The sequence below is a fragment of the Anabrus simplex genome, chromosome 7, assembly GCF_040414725.1.
Source record: "Anabrus simplex isolate iqAnaSimp1 chromosome 7, ASM4041472v1, whole genome shotgun sequence".
NCBI lineage: Eukaryota > Metazoa > Arthropoda > Insecta > Orthoptera > Tettigoniidae > Anabrus > Anabrus simplex.
Window position 1 is genome coordinate 279,306,474 of NC_090271.1, and position 20,211 is coordinate 279,326,684.

Here is a 20,211-nt window from a genome sequence, read left to right on the forward strand (position 1 = left end):
ATAAATGCAGCTATTGAAAATATGAACCGAAACTTAGAGCAGAGCAGATCAGCTGTTATGCAGCTGAGAATTCTCTCTCCATCAACCCAACGAAAACACAAGCTATCATACTAGGGCAGAGAAAACTGCTTGCCCATCTACACAGTCTACAAATTCCAGTCATTCAACTAAATGGCGTTGCTATACCACTCTGTAAATCAGTAAAAAGCCTTGGAGTCACTATAAATGAAACTTTAAACTGGGATGAGCATGTCACTAACGTATGCAGGAAAGTTCACTTATCACTTCATCCCCTTAAGATTCACCAGACCGTATTACCTCTCAACTTAAAAATAAAACTGGTTCAAACATTGATACTTCCAATTTTTAACTATTGTGATGTTGTGTTGCTGGATGCTACCAGTGAACAAAATAGGAAATTGCAGAGAGCTTTAAACTCCTGCATTAGATTTATCTTTTCATTGAATTTTGCCTCGCATGTATCCCCTTTTTATGCACGACTTTCTTGGTTAAAAGTAGAGCAGCAGAGGAATCACCATGTATCAACCCTTATCTATCGACTCTTGACTGAAAATATACCTGAATATCTCTCCAGTAATTTCCGTTTTCTATCCTCCTTTCATGACCGTGACACGCGATCTGGGTCAACAATTGCAATACCTCCACATCATACATCTGCCTTCAGTAATTCTTTCCTTGTGTCGGGCGCTAGAATATGGAATGCTTTACCCCCTGAAATTAGAAATTGTTCCTCATTAATTACCTTCAAAAGACAGTCTAAAGATTTCCTCTTGAATACGTAGGCTATATCATGTAGTTATGTGTGAATGTGTGAGTGAATGTCTGGAGTAAATAGTTCCCAAAAGTTTACATAAATTACTGTTATTTTTTATGAATTCCACCTAGAGTAGTTAATATTGAATTTATTTATTATTTTTCTAATTTTAGACTTAGGATGTAATCTTTTAGTATTAGACTATATTAAGTTATATTAATATTATATTATATACACTGTGTTAAGTTAGAATGTAAAGTTTGGATTCAGTATTAAGCCGCATAATGTGGTTAAGTGTAAGAGAGGGCCAAGAGCCCTAACTTCGCCACAAATAAAGACATCAATAAATAAATAAATAAATAAATAAAACATCTATGGAGTCCAGATGATATTTTTCAGTGTAATAGGAATTGTAGGTTCATATATATCATATTTCTCCTTGTGTACATCATGTGGTTGAGTGGATGATGCCTTGGTTCTAATTGTGGGGTCTATTATGTATGTATGTCTACACCATAGTCCTGTTTCTGATACAGGATCAGGAATGAGGTTAGGAACGATGATGTGCAAAAGAAAATCACAGAGAAAATATGAGAAAGATGAAATATTTTAAAGAATTTTTAATTTCATTAATGATAATAAACATTCTCAGAATATATATGTTTCTATGACAACAACTCAACAATTTATTAAACAAACATATTAATTCATTAGCTGAAGTAGGTCTCACAGACTTTTAAATCTTCAGTACATATTGAATGCTGGTAAAGGAATAATTGTTATGTGATGGTATAAATAAGTACTCCATAGCAGTGGAACGTCAGTTTCCAAGACTGTCCTTCAACTGAATGTGGAGGGTCGTCAACCTTAAGGACAACCTCAAACAAGCTGACTGGACCAGGCGAGAAATGATACTGGCTCACAAAACTGAGGCCCAAGGATGCAATGGATCAATTGAAGTGGAGGAAATAATGCAGGAAAGCAGATACCACATACAAGGGAAAATGTGGTGATGATGATGATGATATCCACTTTGGGCTTCATCTTTCTATAGATCCAGAATGGGTAACAGTGCATATTAAACAGGTTAAATACCGAGTATAATAAAGAAACAAAATAAATTATTCCAGCCCCGGTATATCATCCCGACAACAACATAAACATTCCAACATCTGCTGTCCATCGACAACTAGGAGGATTCTAAAGAGCTAGAGTAATTCCAGAAATGTCTAAATCCTCAGCCACGTTCTGATTTAGTTTTCAAAATTTCAAAAAGAGCAATCGAGCAACTTGCAAATTTATGTAGTTTTAAACCTTGTAATCATAAGATGTAGAAGGAACTTAGATCACAAGGAGATAACTTTACATTTTGAAGATCTCATGTGTATTAACACAGCTGCCTGAATAAGATGATAATGATGACGACAATGTCAATGAGTTATCATCACCAGTCCACAGCAGTTACAAAGGAAGAATTGTGCTGGACTGATATTTCAAATCTGTAGACCAATACAAATACTCACTCCAAGTAAGATCTCTTTTTTTTTTTTTTTTTTTTTTTTTGCTAGGGGCTTTACGTCGCACCGACACAGATAGGTCTTATGGCGACGATGGGATAGGAAAGGCCTAGGAGTTGGAAGGAAGCGGCCGTGGCCTTAATTAAGGTACAGCCCCAGCATTTGCCTGATGTGAAAATGGGAAACCACGGAAAACCATCTTCAGGGCTGCCGATAGTGGGATTCGAACCTACTATCTCCCGGATGCAAGCTCACAGCCGCGCGCCTCTACGCGCACGGCCAACTCGCCCGGTAAAGTAAGATCTAAAATAGACCCTAACAGTTAAGCTGTAAAGAATAAACTTTGAACTGGAATTTCTACTACAAGCACATCTTTGCATCTGTTATGCCCATGACACAGATAAACATGTAGTCTGAAATTCATCATGACTGTTTAATACAATTATGTAAAATTTACTGATGTTTAACAACCATTATCACTTTTGCCATAGGAGTGATCCCATTTAAAACTGTCAACTTCTGCAGGGGCAAACAACTGTTTAATAGGCATAGTACTAGGTCCAAATGTTGTGCACAAATTTCTAACCCAATCATTATAATGAGGTAACTTCCTATACCGTCGTGGAATAGGGTTAAATACTATGCCGTCCCTTTTGGTTATAGTCCTTTTTGTGCGAAAACAAGTATTATTTATAATCTTCTCCTGATGCCTCTGACCTTTGTGCAGCTTAATAGTACTCTCCTGTACAATCTCTTCAGCTGCAAACAACAACCCAATTACATGGTTGCAGCTGGCTGTATTTCCATCCTGGATGGAACATTCACAACTAGATTCTTCTACGTCACCTTCTTCACCTATTTTAATGTTTGTTGTATACTGCATCTTGGTATCTTTACACTTGCCTTTCAAGTATACATCAACACCCACATATGCAACACTTGCATGAATTAAAAACTTTCTACTGTACATCTGTTTACCAATGTCACCTTTCTTGCCAAACCTGTAAACAGAACCATATAAAATCATTAGCCTGTATTCAATCAATCAATCTGCATTAAGTATAGAATATGCAATATAACTCATGACATACATGTAAACAAATAAATATATTGTGCCATTCCACTATTCCAGAAATTAAGCTCAATCGAATTAAGACGAATCTGATTACTAGTAATGAAGTTCGACACAGCAAAATAAATTATATAAAATGTCAAGGAAGTAGAGTAATGCCAAGTCAAAACAAATAAGATCGCAATGGTAGTGACCAAGACAAAATAGATATTCAAATTGTTAAGACCAACGCTGTTTTAAAAAACACAAATGAAAAACTAACTCAAGGAAGTGGACATGTTCGGAGCAAGAAGCTGCATAAAGCCTATAAGATATTAATAACGAGAACAGAATTTAAGAAAAGAAAGATATTCATAACATCTAAACAAGAATATAAGAGAAGAGTATATGAAAATTCACAGCCTGTTTCCAGTCATTCGACCGGGTCAGGAATGGAATGAATGAAGCCCCCATCTAGCGGCGAGGATAGGAAATGTGCCGGCTGCCGAAGCCTGTCGCACTCCTCTGAGGCAATGATTAATGAAATGAAATCATATTGGAGAGTGTTGCTGGAATGAAAGTTGACAGGGAAAATCGGAGTACCCGGAGAAAAACCTATCCTGCCTCTGCTTTGTCCAGCATAAATCTCACATGGAGTCACTGGGATTTGAACCACGGTATCTAGCGGTGAGAGGCCGGCGTGCTGCCGCCTGAGCCATGGAGGCTTCTAAAAGAGAAGAATATGTAAAAAGATTAAACAATACGCATAAAATATTGAAATATGAGACTCATAAATTGGTTAGCAGCTATTTGTTTCCTACATTTCCTGGCTATTCTTTTAAGTTTCAAATCCACTTTAGTGCAGTATAGTTTATGTTTAATAGAACACTGTGTGGTTGTGGTTTTATAAGTACAGGTGGAGGGTCATTCTCTTCACTGACTGTAGATGTGCTTGGTTCCACATGAAGTTCAATTTTTTTGTAGGGTTTAGCTTCATTTCCCACTTCTAAAGCCTTCCTCTTAAGTGGTCTTCCTGTATGTGATTGTGTTTGCTTATGTCCAGGAAAGTCTTGAAATATGGATGGAATGACGTTCGGAAGTAGGGTTTTTAGTGCTGTGCTCACACACTATAATCTGAGTCCTTAAAATGCCTACTGCAAACAGTGGAATGTACACTAGGTTTCCACAGAGATTCCAGTCTATTTCTCTGACGAGAAATTGCCAAACACCATTTAGTTTTTAAGTTCCTCATCTTTCGGAAATCTGTGAAATGAAATACCACACCCATTTGAGATCTTTGATTTGCAATAAGGAACACTACAGTATACCCTGTTTTTAAAGTTTATCCAATGTTCACATTACGTAAATACGGTCATTAATTTCAGTCACTAACTTATAATCACCCGCACTAGCACAAGAAAGTTCATAAAATACAAACATACGTCTTGACACGCTCGCGAATGTTTTGAATGAGTACCTCGCCCGCGCAATTTTATGACTAAGAAGTGCGCACCTAGCGGCAAAACGATGCGTTTCATGAGCCCAAGCAAGAACCAGTTTCACGACCAGGGAGGCCTTGTATTTCTCAGCCTTGTATAATAGCATAAGCAACGCGTTCGACATCACAGGGAGTCACCGGTGCATATTTTAAAAGATAAAACTAGCTGGGTGAAATATCTTCCAGGGGCCCTTCTTGTTTGACACTAATGACCTTGCAAACAGATAGAGCTTGAATAACCTAGGTTTTGTTTCAAAACTGCACGGAGTTGGTCAGAAACTCTGAACAATGAAAGGCATCTAGCCATCCTAAATTCCGTGAAAGGATTGGTGTTGTTTTCTGCAGTGCAGCTCACATTCTCAGATGAAGTTCTTTGTGTTCATGCACGCACAATGAGTAAGCTCTCGATTTCATCTGCCAGACAGATGAGGTGGCGAGTGTTTATAAACCATAGGGCGGTTCGAGAAAATAAGAGCTACATTAGAACAGGTGAGGACGTGATGTCACAGAATGTGAAGGAAACGACTGAACATGCAATATGGTGGCAGTCTGAGATGGGCAGGAGTGGGTGACAATACGTAAAGTAGAAATGAGCACATATGTAAGGTGACCCGTACAACGTAAGTCCCAGAAATATATAAGTCTATGTACAGAGCACACAATACAAAGATACGGTGGCACAGGCCCTAACCAAAGCAGACCAATAGTACTGTCACTCGCCAGACCTAAGTAAACCAGACCGATGATATTTTCACTCACCAGAACATAAAATCAAGGCAGACTTACTGAAAAAATATATATATATATATATATACACTTCTAAATGAGCTATAAAGAGACTAATAAATAATGTGACAAAACTTACCTTTAATGTTCAGGAGGATAAATATGAACTGCTGCCTTAAGAACTGATGAAATCTCAGGAAAGGGATAGGAACATTAAAAAAGAAATTCTGCAAGGTAACCAGAATAGTGATTTTGACTGCACTTGTCACAAAATCTATCGCTACAAACCGTGTGCAGCATAAAACTTCAGTAAATCCTCATTATTACTTAAATCATTATGGTAAAAATTTTCTTCTATTAAAACAATCCCTGCAGAAATTGTTCACCATACTATCAATAAAAGAAAACCTTCATCTCAAAAAAGATGTATTATTAACAGAACAAGATAATAAGATTGACCACACTTAACCTTTCTTACAAGTGGGCCACTTTACAGGGTGTTACTGAAATCAGGTATGAGCAAAGAAATTATCCTTAAATTTAAAATTAATAATTAAAATGACAGTGTTTTTAGGTTTTCAGTAACTCTTCAGGCAGCAGTGGCAAACTAAGTCTACTGAAGCTAGAGGGGATAGGGATGAGGCAAGGTCAGTGAAGGGAAGTTGTCGCATAAACCAAGCATGACTTTGCTCATTGGGAAGGGTGAGAAAGGAATCAGCTGATAAGAGGATAGCAGTGCTTGTCTTGTAAAATTCCTATGTAAACAAATTGCGTTGTTGTTGTTGTTGCAACCTCCCGAAAGGACTGAGATATTTGGACTACGTATAAGCAATGCATTTCATCATTAGGCCCATATTGATGGATATGACTTATTTTCTTCAAGAAAGTTTTATTGTGACATTTTCCTCATGGATTTTGAATAAGTAATCTTTAAGTCAGGGAGAACACAATTTATGGTAATAATAGTCTTTGAATGCGATGTAATGACAACATGTCATCATGACAATTTTCATAAAATGAAGTAATTGATAACAGAACTTGAGAAGATGGAATAATATCTCATAATTTAGGCCTATATCATAATTTATTACGTCACCACATCGATACTTCACTAAATGCTTATGGAAACTCAGAATTCAAGATACAACCTGACTGGAGTAGTACAAACGCGGTAAGAAGACACCGCCTATTGTTGCTAATTCTCACTCTTGCTTTGGATGTGAAGGAGATCAGACACGAACGCTGAGCCTTAATATTTACATTCTTAACCGCCGTGTTTCGAGTACATATCGTCGCATATATGACAGAACAGGTCGCGACTGTTGTACAGTCGGATCGCTGAGTTTTAATATTAAGAAATTTATTTAACTGTGATTCTTCAAATATTACATGTGAATAATTTTTGACCGCGTATGTCTTATATTAATCAATTATTAATTTTATCATTTAGACTTTCACAGCCCTTGTAACTATTCATGAAGTATATTTTGGGCTTATGCCGTGTAATTAATTATAAACACACTCTACGCATTTCAAAAGGAATATGATTTTTTGATATGGTAGGCCTTCATATTTTGTTTTCTTCCAACTCTGTGATATTAGGGCATCGAAAGTAAAGGGAGTCCTTCCTTCCTTCCTTCCTTCCTTCCTTCCTTCCTTCCTTCCTTCCTTCAACGACTCCTTCTTGTCTTATTCTTTAAGCGATTGTTCTTTTATGATTTTTCTCATTTTAATCATCATCTTCACAATTTTCCTTGTCAATATGGGCCAATTACAAAAACCATCGCCAGTTAACATGATTAAATAATATTTCCATGTTAGCAATGCTCAGCACCAATGTAGACTAAGCAACAAAAATCTAAATTCCTGAATTCTATTATATATTGTCAATGTATTCTTATAATTGCACTTCAATACGGAGCAAAAATTGAAATTTATAGCTTACTAGCATGTGCCCGCGCTTTTGCCCGCGTTTAGTAATTCAACCGTTAGATGTTTCTAAACTCTTTATTTAACAGCACATTAAAGCACTATATTTATTAACTCGCATCTTTTTGACGTAAATTGCATGAAACACATTATTTTATTTTTATTATATTGTTACTTTCAACGCTTAAGATGGTACAAATAATATTAAAACCATGTAAAAGACCATGTTATATAATACAAAATATATTGTTTCCTTAGAGCTTCAGAATACACTATATTAATGCCCTTCCATTTGAAGGTAAGATGTATACTGTATTGTGTTTGCCTTTCGAACTCTTGAACAGTCCACGTACAGTTGACTGGCAAAAGCACCGTTTTCGAAGATGGAGTCCTACAACTTTAAGCGATTGTCCTATGTCAAAATTTCAGATCTCTGTGTGTCGTAGATTTGACTGGGTTTCGCATACATACACACACACAAACACTTCCCAATATTACGGGCTGATGGCTCCTCGTGTCGCGGGCCGAAAATGGCTTCCTACTTCGCCTGCGCCATGCTCAGTCATGATGGTGGCTTCAAAAATATTCGTCGCAACCAATCTGGGCCAAGGTTCTTAAACACTACACGAGTTTCTGACGGTCACCGGCGGGTTCATGCATCGCCCTGTGCGCATGCGCCGGTTTGGGACTGGTCAGCGGCTGGTCCCGAACTTGATCATGTTGGAACACTTCCTGGACAGCAATCTGACGTGTAAACAAAAAGTTTGGCGCGTATTACCTTGCCGTGTTTAGTTGTTTGTAGATTCGTGAGAAAAAGGAAAGGGTAAATTACTGAAATACTGATGAAATTCAATATACATATAGAACACCGTACAACAAGTATTTTAAAAATTAATAAAGAATGAAATACACACACATGGTTTATATTCGTTTTAACTGGTTAGGGAGGGATATCTGCCTCGAAGCCTTAAGCATGTATTTCACTGTTAAGGAACTATGATTTAAGTAAATTGGATCAAAGAAATGTTATAGTCTTTGATAAAAGAATTTGGATGAAACATAAATGTTTATACATATCTAAATATTTGCGATTAAGGAAATATAGCGAGATACTGAATGATATTAAATGAGATTATGGTTGACGATGTAAGGAAGAAAATAAACGTTTTCAGCTCCCAATACTCGGCAGAAAATGCTGTGTAAGGGAACTGCTGATATTGTCACATTTTTGTTAGGCATCGTAAATCTCAAACTACAAACGTAAAAATAAATTTACAAGCTGCTTTACGTTGCACCGATACAGATAGGTCATGGCGAAGATGGGATAGGAAATGACTAGGAGTGGAAAGGAAGCGACCGTTGCCTTAATTAAGGTACAGCCCCAGTATTTGCCTGGTGTAAAAATGAGGAAACCACAGAAAACCATCTTCGTGGCTGCCTACAGTGGGGTTCGAACCCACTATCTCCTGAATGCAAGCTCACAGCTGCGCGCCCAACTCACTCGGTATAAAATAAATAAAATTGCTCGTTCTTTATTTTTTATCATCATAATACACCATTTTCAAAGGTCATTGTCACAACCTTCGTTTCATAGAAGTCGCGGGTCCAATTCCTGGCCAGGTCTAGTTAATTCCACGAACGCGGGAACTTGGTGTTCGTGTTCGTCTCAATACATACTCTTCATAGACACACAACTTAGTGCCAACCAACCAACCAACCAACCAACCAACCAACCAACCAACCAACCAACCAACCAACCAATGGAGAAACACTTAATAGCAAATACATCCCTCCACAACATGTACAACACAGTTCGCTCCTAGGCCCCACTAGTTTGAGAGGAAAGCAGTGGAACAAGTGCTAAGCAGGTTTCCGTTTTGATGTACCAGGACTACCTACAAGTTTTAAATAACTAATTAACTTTTATGTGGCCGTGATCCTGTCATTTTCTATCATGGAAAACAACAAGTATAATAATCGCTACTGAGTTTGGACGGTGAAATCAGAATGACGCGATGAGAAAGAACCTCGAGAATTCCACTAGCAACAATAACACTTACGCAAATAATTTTCTCGCTTCCTTGGAGCGGATAACTACATATCCAACTCATCTCCACTGGATGAAGATTCAATGACATCCCCGAACCTTTCCATTTTTATTGAGTATTTATTAATTCGTTATTTACTAATTATTACTAATTTATTATTTCTACTCCTCAATTAAACAGAATTCATTAACAGATTTAGAAATAATTATTACCGCTTAGAGGTTATGGCAATGTTAACAAACCACATGGGAGAAGAACAAGGAACAGAACAGGAGTGGAAACGCACGTGGTCTGTCCAGTGAGTTTCCTCCCTCGCGTATGTATTCCATTGCGCATGTCCGTACTACCGGTTCATGCCGCAGGTCTCGGACGAGTTCTGGCGGTCAGTAACTGCAGTTTGAGGTATGTTGGAACGCCGGATTTGAGTACATGCATCAGTCCGGGATTGATTTGGTGTGTGTTGGAATGCTTGCTCTCAACTGCGCATGCATCGGACGGTCAGGGACTCGTGTTGGAACGAACCTCGAATTTTCTTTACGGAACAGCAGTCGACAGGTATTACTACCTATTAAGCTACCAATCGCCGTGCGGTTCGATAGCTCGTGTGTGCGTCTCACTTGAGTACGGCGTTTGGTGACTAGTTTTTTTTTTAGTGTGTGTAGAGAGTGGACGGTAGGCCATGGCTGCCTCCAGTGGGGGGCCTCCGCCGGTATCAGTTGATAATATATTAGTGGAGAGTGAAATTGAAGTTCAAATGGAGGAAGAACCCATCACTGATGAATCTTCAGATTCCGAGCAAGCACCGTTACCCAATTTAACCAATAGTGATCAACGAAGTACATCTACAGGAACCCAAAATCGTTCTACTGATAACCAGCACAATCAGCGATCAACAGTACAGCAAGTGGATAATACACCTGAGAATTATACCAAATTTCATTACGGTCCATATATACTTTTCGTAGAATCCACTGTAGATAAGAACTTCGGTCGGTTGCACCCTATGGCCCTTGGACGACGTTTTTACCAACAGTACTTACACGTTAAATCAATTCAAAGAAAGGGTAGAAACAGAATCCAGGTGACTTTTCATACTGCCACACAAGCTAATGCGTTTTTGCGAAACCCTATACTGGAATCATTGAAAATCAAGGTGTATATTCCCTCATCACAAGTATTCCGAGTGGGTATAATACGTGGTGTGGATAAGAACCTTTCCCATGAGGAAATTCTCAATCATTTGGACACTCCAGTACCTGTTAAGTCGGTTCAACGGCTTAATCGTAAAGTCGTACAAGATGGTGTAACAGAGTATCTCCCTACCGGATCCGTTAAGGTTATCTTTCGTTCACAATCCCTTCCTCAACAAGTAGCATTGTATAAAGTATACATGGATGTAGAACCTTTTATTTTTTCACCAATTCGTTGCAGAAAGTGTCAGCAATATGGTCACACCGAAAAGCAATGTCAAGCAAAAAACTACAGATGTGGTAAATGCTCACAGTTACATGCAACTAATCAGTGTACTGAACAATTTATTCAATGTGCCTATTGCAAAAAAGACCATCTCACGGGATCATTTGAATGCCCCGAACAAAAATACCAAGTTCAAATTTAAAAACTCACGAGTACGGAATACATATCATTTCCTGAGGCAAAAGCTAGAGTAGCTCTTCCGGTGTACTATCCGGATCAACAACCTAATCAGTTTCCCCCATTATCGCACGAAAGTAGGTCACCTCCAGCTGAAAATCCTCGGTAACGGAAATTCACCCAAGTAGTTATGCAATCTCAGCCCCCAGCGCCTGAACCAGGTTATGATAAACAGGGTTATTTAGCCATTCTCCGTAACGAAAATGTTCCTTCAGATCGACTAACTCCACATCCAAGTACATCATTAACAACTGAACCAGTGTTGCCTACTCAGCCTTCTCCTCAACACCGCGTACAGAGAAATATTTCTGCCTCTCAGGCCCAACATTCTTATACAACGAAGGAATACCTTCACCAAGAAATACAACGCATCATTGTAATGTTAATACAGCTTTTGGGTCATGAACCCCAAATCATTACTGCCCTTTATAAATTAAGATATCACATCATTAATATAAGTTCATGATCAGAATTCTTCAATGGAACAGTATGAGTGTCATTTCCAAACGACACGAACTACAATTACTAATACAAGAGTCTCAGGCTAATCTCATATTTTTACAAGAAACTTGGTTTAAACCTCGCTCTCGTTTTCAAATATCTGGTTATCATATAATAAGACAGGATGGTGATGGATATGATGGGGTAGCCACATGTATTCAGAATTCTTTAAGTTATACTACGTTATCTTTTCAATATCTTATACCGAACACTTATGCAGTAGGACTCATTTATTATAATATTTGTTTTCTAAATGTATACTGTCCTCCACATATATCTATTACGCAAGATCAATGGTCGCAATTTTTTGCTCAATTTGACCAGTTTCAACACATCTTCGTTTGCGGAGACTTCAATTGTCATCATTCTGAATGGGGAAGTGCAACAGATACAGCAAAAGGATCAAATTTATTATTAATGTCCAATAGACACGATTTTTCAATTCTAATTGACGGTTCTCCAACTCGTCTTTCACCTCCAGGTTCCTCACCTAGTGCGGTCGATTTAACACTTTGCCGTACGAGCATGGTTTCAGTCACCACATGGCATACTCTGGCAGATACTCATACTAGCGATCATTTTCCCATCCTCATCACGTATGGTCTTAGTAAATGCATCACGACATCATTATCATGGAAAAAATAAGTAACACACGCTCATAAAAAATTTTAATCCCCAAGCTTATTGCGAATACGTCAATAATTTTTTACAACATGAGCGTAGTAATAATATAACTTTTCCGTTCTTATTTACATTTTTGACTCACTATTTAAACACCTATCACCCTTGCAGACCCATCAGAACATCTAGCCCTCCCCCGGTTCCCTCAATTAAATGGTGGGATAAGGACTGTCACGACCTAATTTCTCGGCGCAAACTGTTATTCAAATTATATCGTCAGTCTATGACTCAATACAACTATTTGCAATTACGAAAGCATGTTGCTAAAACGAAACTCATTTTTAATTCCAAGAAACGTCAGGCATGGAAATAATTTCTCTCCTCATTAACCTCGCATCTACCTCCTACACAATTATGGAATGCAATTCTCATGATTACAAGAACCTTCCAGCACCAAACTCAATATTCTTTTTCACAAACGGTATTAGAAGAATTTCTACAATTGATCACCCCAGCTTCAGCAGTACTCCCATTTATATCCCCATTAACTCATGATCGTCATTTCTCTACATTACTACAACTGATAACCTATCACGAACTTCAAACAGTGATATCCATTGCAAATAGTTTATCGCCTGGACCGGATGCCATTACATACAATATGATTAGGCTACTCCCTTCTCAGGCACAGTTTTTATTATTGCAGTATTATAATGATATCTTCAATTCAGTTCAAGTACCAGTGCAATGGAACCATTTTTTTGTAACTCCAATACTCAAACCTCATAAACGCCCAAACGTTCCAGAGCACTTCCGAGGAATAGTTTTAGGTTCGTGCATCCGCAAAACATTTTGCAAAATTTTACTTTAAGACTTACGTGGACGTTAGAGTACTATAACATTTTTCCTAAGTATCAATTTGCTTTTATGCGAGGACGCAGTACACAAGATCCAATCATATTATCCTCGATCTTTTACCAGCGCGATGGAGGAAACAAACTACTATCACTATATTCCTGGACATAAAGGATGCCTACGATTCGGTCTTATTACATATTTTATGGGAAAAATTATCTAGTCATGGTTTTCCCTTTAATTTTACATCTAACTTGTACCAATTATTTACTAACCGTACAATAACACTAAATTCTTCTCAGTACCACATTCCCAGTCGTCAAACATCACATGGCTTACCACAGGGATCCATATTGAGTGGAGTATTATTCACCTTATATATGAAAGAACTGGAATCTATCGTAACTCCTTATGCCCGTATATTAGCCTTTGCCGATGACTACGTAATTTATATTTCCCATACCAACATTGACAAATGCAGGAAGACGATATCACAAGTTATGCACCTTGTTTTTCAGTGGTTAACTTCACATGGCCTGCACCTTTCGCTTCGTAAGTGTGCAGCCATGATTTTTACTTCCAAGCGAGAGTTTGATAAAAGTCCAATCAGTTTTGACGGCTATAGCATCCCCTTTTCCCCTCAACATTCATATTTAGGTATCTGTTTGGATCAAAATCTCAATTGGAATTTCAAGCTTCAGATGTTATATCGAAAGTCTGAAGGGTATCTTAACATTCTAAAAACGGTAACTAGGCGTCATTGGGGAGCTGACCCTTCCTCCGCTTTACAGCTGTACCGAGCCACAATTCGTTCTGCATTGGATTACAGTGCGCATATAATCGACCTGGCACCTAAACAAACTCTTTTAAAATTAGACAGAATACAATATTACGCACTACGCATAAGTATTGGTGCTCTTAAAACAACACCCACCAATGCTCTGTTAGTTGAGGCCAATGAACCACCTCTACATATTCATACGTTAATGTTAGCAAAAAAATTTATTCTCAAAGATATCGCTCGATCGAACACCATTATTCTCCCTAAAATGAATTATTGTATGAATACTATCAACAAAGTCCACCAAAAAGTGGAAGATACCCAGCGACATATATGGCGTTCGTTGAATTGCAGAATATTCAAGACTTGGTACTACGAACACCTCGCTTAATCATGCATTCATACAATTACGATACTCTCACTTTCAAACCGCAAATAATAATGCCTTCCTCCTCCTTATCAGCCCAACCTTCCCAAAGGACAGAATCTATTAGACCAATTCATAAAAAACTTAAAGTATTATTAAACCCACACGACTTACATATTTTCACTGATGGCGCAAAATCCCCAAATGGAGTAGGAGCAGCATTCTTTGACTCTCATACACATACAAGTTTTAAGTATCCTCTACCGAATACTATAACTATCTTCACAGGAGAACTATATGCGATCTATCAAGCACTATTATACGTCCAACATTCCGGTTTCCGGAAAGTAAATATCTTTACAGATTCTCAAAGTGTTCTGCACGCTTTACAGGCACTTCCGCAATCCTATAATATGTATTTATATGAGGTTAAACACTTGATCTATCAACTTGAGAAGTAAGGCGTATATATTACGTTGATCTGGATAAAAGGACATACTAATCACTTCGGTAATGATCAAGTGGATTCTGCAGCCAAGGAGGCAAGTCACACTACCTCAAACCTACTACAAATCAAAATTCCGATTTCTGACTTCTTTTCTCTCATTAAACAAGACGCTAAACAAGCTTGGCAAACACTATGGCGACTTTCTGCTGGTAACAAGGGAAAATACTATTATCAAGTACAACCAACTATCCCTATACAACCATGGTATTTCAAAAGTACTTATACGCACCGGCACATTATCAATATAATACGTTTACGTTTCAATCATGCCTTAACACCGGAGTATAAATATCGTTTTCAAATTTCTAATCTTCCATATTGTACATGTGGACACAGAAATGGAGATAGTGATCATCTATTTTTCTAATGTTCTCAATACGCCTCACAACGATTTTTAATTCAGAAATTAATAAGTCTACACGTACCTCTGCCAACAAGTATTTCCGTTTTGTTATTTGAACCATCACCACACATAATAACTCTCGTCAACCAATTTCTTGATTCAACTCAAATACGGTTGTGAACATACCTCATTCATTTGTTTTTTTGCTACATACATAGAAATGGCACTCCTACATGGTTTCTCAAAGTGCTTAGCTTAGCATATTTTCTGGTGTTAATAGCAGTGAAGTGATCCCTAGTATTTAAACATTACCCACATGGTTATTCGTGTGCAAATAGTTTTTTAATAGTGATGTGTGTGCATAGCAAATTATATAATATACTTAGGTGAAATACTACGTATGACTTGAGACTGGGAAAAAGGACGCCTCAATCCCAAACAAACTCCTCAAGAAAGAAAGACGGGTACTACTAATCGACTCCGACATTGCCTTTGAATGTCGACGAGATAACTCGCTAGTGGACATAGCGAGGAAACGATACCGATGATAATCGATTGCATGCAACATAATCGCCGGGGTGCATACATATCGGTAACAGAAAAAAATCGCTCGCGCTTAATCGCTCGTAATAATGGATGCGTCAGTGATAGGGCTCTCGCTGCAACCGAAGGATAGTACACAGTTTAATATAGGAATTTTGAAGGGACAGCAAAACATTGTAGGTATAACAGGGTTCTTGTTATATGCCATACTCGCTATAGCGGGTTTCTACTGTATACAACTCGATCATTCTTTTCATTCTTTCGACATCGTAAATATGTACCCCAGCATACAAGTTGTTGTTGTTTGAGTCATCAGTCCATAGACTGGTTTGATGCAGATCTCCATGCCACCCTATCCTGTGCTAACCTTCTCATTTCTACGTAACTATTGCATCCTACATCTGCTCTAATCTGCTTGTCATATTCATACCTTGGTCTACCCCTACCGTTCTTACCACCTACACTACCTTCAAAAACCAACTGAACAAGTCCTGGGTGTCTTAAGATGTGTCCTTCTTCTCGTCAAATTTAGCCAAATCAATCTCCTCTCGCCAATTCGATTCAGTATCTCTTTGTTTGTGATTTGATCTAACCATCTCACCTTCAGCATTCTTCTGTAACACCACATTTCAAAAGCTTCTATTCTCTTTCTTTCTGAGCTAGTTATCGCCCATGTTTCACTTCCATACAATGCCACGCTCCACACGAAAGTCTTCAAAAACATCTTTCTAATTCCTATATCAATGTTTGAAGTGAGCAAATTTATTTTCTTAAGAATCAAAGCTAATTTCTATAATTGAAAGTAATTTAAACGAAAATAGGCACTTAAGTCAATTAGAGATTCAAGATTTCATTAATTTACTGAAATTAGTCATAAACAATAATTTTTTCATGTTCAATGACGTTATTTATAAACAGAATGGTTTGGCAATGAGGCCGCCGGCCTCAGGTATTTTACCAGAAATATATCTTGATTTTCTTGAACACAACAAAATTGACAATAAATTTGACAACATTCACTTCTGGGCCAGATATGTTGATGATGTCTTCGCAATCATTGAGAAAAATCAACCAATGCCTCCACCATCCTTCTTGGGCTCAATAGTATCGATTCTCGTATTAAATTCACATTAGAATCAGAAACAGACCAAAAAATAAATTTCTTAGATTTAACTATCACAAGACAATCAGATTCATTAACTTATAAAACATCCAGAAAACCCACCCAATCTGTCTCTACTATACGTCAAGACTCAATGCACCCCCAGTCCCATAAAAGAGCAACTTATAACAGCCTAGTCTACCGTGCTTTCAACGTACCCATGTCCAAGAAGGATCTATCAAACAAACTGAACATAATACGCAGTATAGCAAAATTCAATGGCTTTGACAGCCTTTTCATAGAAAGCATAATTAATAAACATAAACATCGCTCTAAAACCATACTTAAAAAAGAAGTACCAAAATATGCATCTTTCTCTACCTTCACTTACAACAACGAAATTCACAAAATTACGAATATTTTTATGAAGCGAGGAGTTAAATTAGCCTTTAAAACCAGTAATAATAACAAGCACATCTTATACAATACATCACATATCAACAAGGTCAGTAGTTTTTCGAAATAGGCGTTTACAGGCTCAAATAAGAATATTTCTATGTAGGGCAGACCGGGAGAAATTTTAATATAAGATATAAAGAGCATATCAATGCAACAAGATACAACAAATTTTCAGCTATCGGCCAGCACATGGTTGATTATAATCATAATTTTACGAACACTGAACAGGACATGGACATTCTTGCAATAGTAAACAAGGGTCCTTTACTCAATATAATGGAAAATTACTACATACACCTAGATCAGTACCGAAAAACGGGGTAACTTCGGCCACTTTTTCGTATATTTGTTAAAATAAAATGTGAAATATTCCCTCTAATTTTCTGAAAAATATAAATTAAATTCTGCCATGTTTATTCTTCATTTTTAAATATGAACATAATTCTAATTGTTATTCAGTAATGAATAATGATTATCAAAAGAGTGGCCGGAGTTACCCCATGTTTTGGGGTAACTTCGGCCGCCATATAAATAACTCAAGAAACGAAGTTTTCTTCGATGTAGTGTTACTTCGGCCACCGTGAATGTTTTAAAAAAACTGCAAAACACCCAGTATCAACAATCACAAACAATTTATGGTGAAACAGGTGTATAGTGATCAAATTCACTTTTTCCCCAAAGAAGAATCTATTTTATTTAGCCTAAGTGTACAAGCATTGTATGATATTACAAATTACATGTTGCATTGCATAAATATTTGTAATGGTACAAAAAATAATAAATAAAAGGTATGGAAATCATAAAGCCCAATTGTATGGAGAGAAAAAGCGGCCAGAAAAGAAGCAATCTTGTGGACTGTCCTCATAAAACACTGTCTTCTAAATTAGAAAATATATGAGCCGTCATCAGGTTCTTAAATGTGTATCGTCCATGTCAACTGATATCCATCTATTCATCATTGAAAATGGAAACTGTCTTAACCCCTCCCTGTTGGGATGAACTTCCCCGTTTATTGTTATTGTGCCTTTATTAATCTCTTCTAAAGCGTTCTTGAAGTAAACAGGATTGTAACTACAATATCTGCGGCTGCGTAATGTTTTCCGTACGTTCTTGTCATGGCCAAAGTTACCCCGGTAGAGGACAACTTTTATCACAAAACTATTCCCTGAAAAACGTATTTGAATAAAATGCATCAAATTGTGTTGATCAGTTACCAGACAAACTTATATTTTAACCCCATAAACCGCTGGAATGGAGAATTGATGTTGGGGCTAGAGAACAGTTTGTTTTCTGCTGTTACCAGAGAAGACAATAGTCGGGGCTGCGAAAAAAAATCGATTGACTCAACAATGAGCCCTCCAATGTTATTTGGACTACTGAGTGTTGATAGAGCATTCTATTGTATGTGCATTTTAGTTGTTGCAAGCAGTTCATCTTTTCCAATATAGGAGGCAAGAGAAAATAAGTGTTGCTATTCGTCAGTGGCCGAAGTTACCCTGTATGGCTGAAGTTATCCCACTTGACGGTATTTTAATGCCAATCACAACCTTAATGAAATCACGGAGAATTCCAACACTTTATTTTATCTATTCATTTCTTAATTTAGCAGACCAAAACTCGTTCTTAAAATTAATTAAGGGTACCGCGCCGAAACAATTACTACCACTCCCACACCCTTCAGCCCCGCCTTAAATTAGTCGCCATTTCTTCCCTTCCTCTCCTCTCTCCTTCATCCCACACTGCCCGCTTCACCAGACAGCTCCTCTCATCACACCCCCTCCACTTCCCCTACTTCCTTCCTTGTCGTTTCCAACTCACACTGACACTAGTTGCACATTACCGGCCAAGTCCATCACATCGCCGCGCAAGGTGAGTGCTCTACCTCACTATTATTCTCACTCTATTTTCTTTTTCTCTCAAGAACTTTGCGTTAACACAGTTGTTCTTTCATCATCAGGTTCCATTTGATTCCATCTTGGAGTGGGAATTCCACCTCTCACCATAAGCAACATTATTCAAAAAGTAGTTTATATATGGTCTACATATATTTTACCTGAACTCTTAAACTGAGAAATATTGGATTCTAAGCAAGTTATAGCCTACATACCTCTGCACCAGTGATGTACAAAATTAAAATTTTCAATCATAGAAAGGGATGTGCAATTAAGTCATAGAACTCACTAGAAACAGTCTGGACATCGTAATCAGAATGCTATGAAAATTTCTTATGGTTTTATATTTGTGCAATACTCAATGTCTGCACAATATCCTAACATCATCATAAAATTGATGTAATGTACAATTGAGCCACAATTTTATAAGAAAGTGTAATAGCCATAGAACTCACCAGAACAACCTGGACATTGTAATCAGAATGCTATGAAATTTCTATGCTTTTATCTTTACACAATACTTAATGTTTATGTAATATCCTAATATCATCGTAAAATTGATGTAATGTACATTTGAATTTACAGATTCATAGGCACTGTTTTGTACTTTGTACTTAGACATTTTCATTGACTGTTTATCTAATCATCAGCATCACAATCTATTTTAATCTCATTAGTTTTTATTATTTCATAAGAGGGTAATGTTCCACGACATTCAATAGAAAAGTGTAATTATTTTAGGCTGATAATATCCTAAATTGAGGTCGAAACTAGTACCTAGCAACACATTATGATATAAGCATAGGCACTGCAAATAATGTATAGTAGTGAAAAGGTGGAATAAAATATTTTATAACTAATTATATTTATGATCTCAGTTCAATACAGAACCGAAAATGAAATTTATAACCCATGATAATATAAATTTTGTATTCCTAATTTTGTTTCTGAATTCTTTTCTGTCTCCTATCATTTTGCTGTTAAACCCCACCTGCCTTAAGTCTTCCTCTATTTCATGATACCAATTTGTTTTTTTGCTTGA

General features: G+C 37.3%; 1 protein-coding gene across 5 annotated transcripts in view; it reads right to left on the reverse strand.

Annotated features, from left to right (window-relative positions):
* Positions 1-1,386: 1,386 nt before the first annotated feature.
* LOC136877551 (uncharacterized) overlaps positions 1,387-20,211 on the reverse strand; it is a 41,140-nt gene continuing 22,315 nt past the window's right edge. For all 5 annotated transcript variants that reach the window (XM_067151684.2, XM_067151689.2, XM_067151686.2 and 2 more), the window contains exon 3: positions 1,387-3,293. In XM_067151684.2, coding sequence (XP_067007785.1) covers positions 2,756-3,293 — 538 coding nt within the window. In that variant the 3' untranslated portion in view covers positions 1,387-2,755. The remainder of the gene's footprint in view (positions 3,294-20,211) is intronic.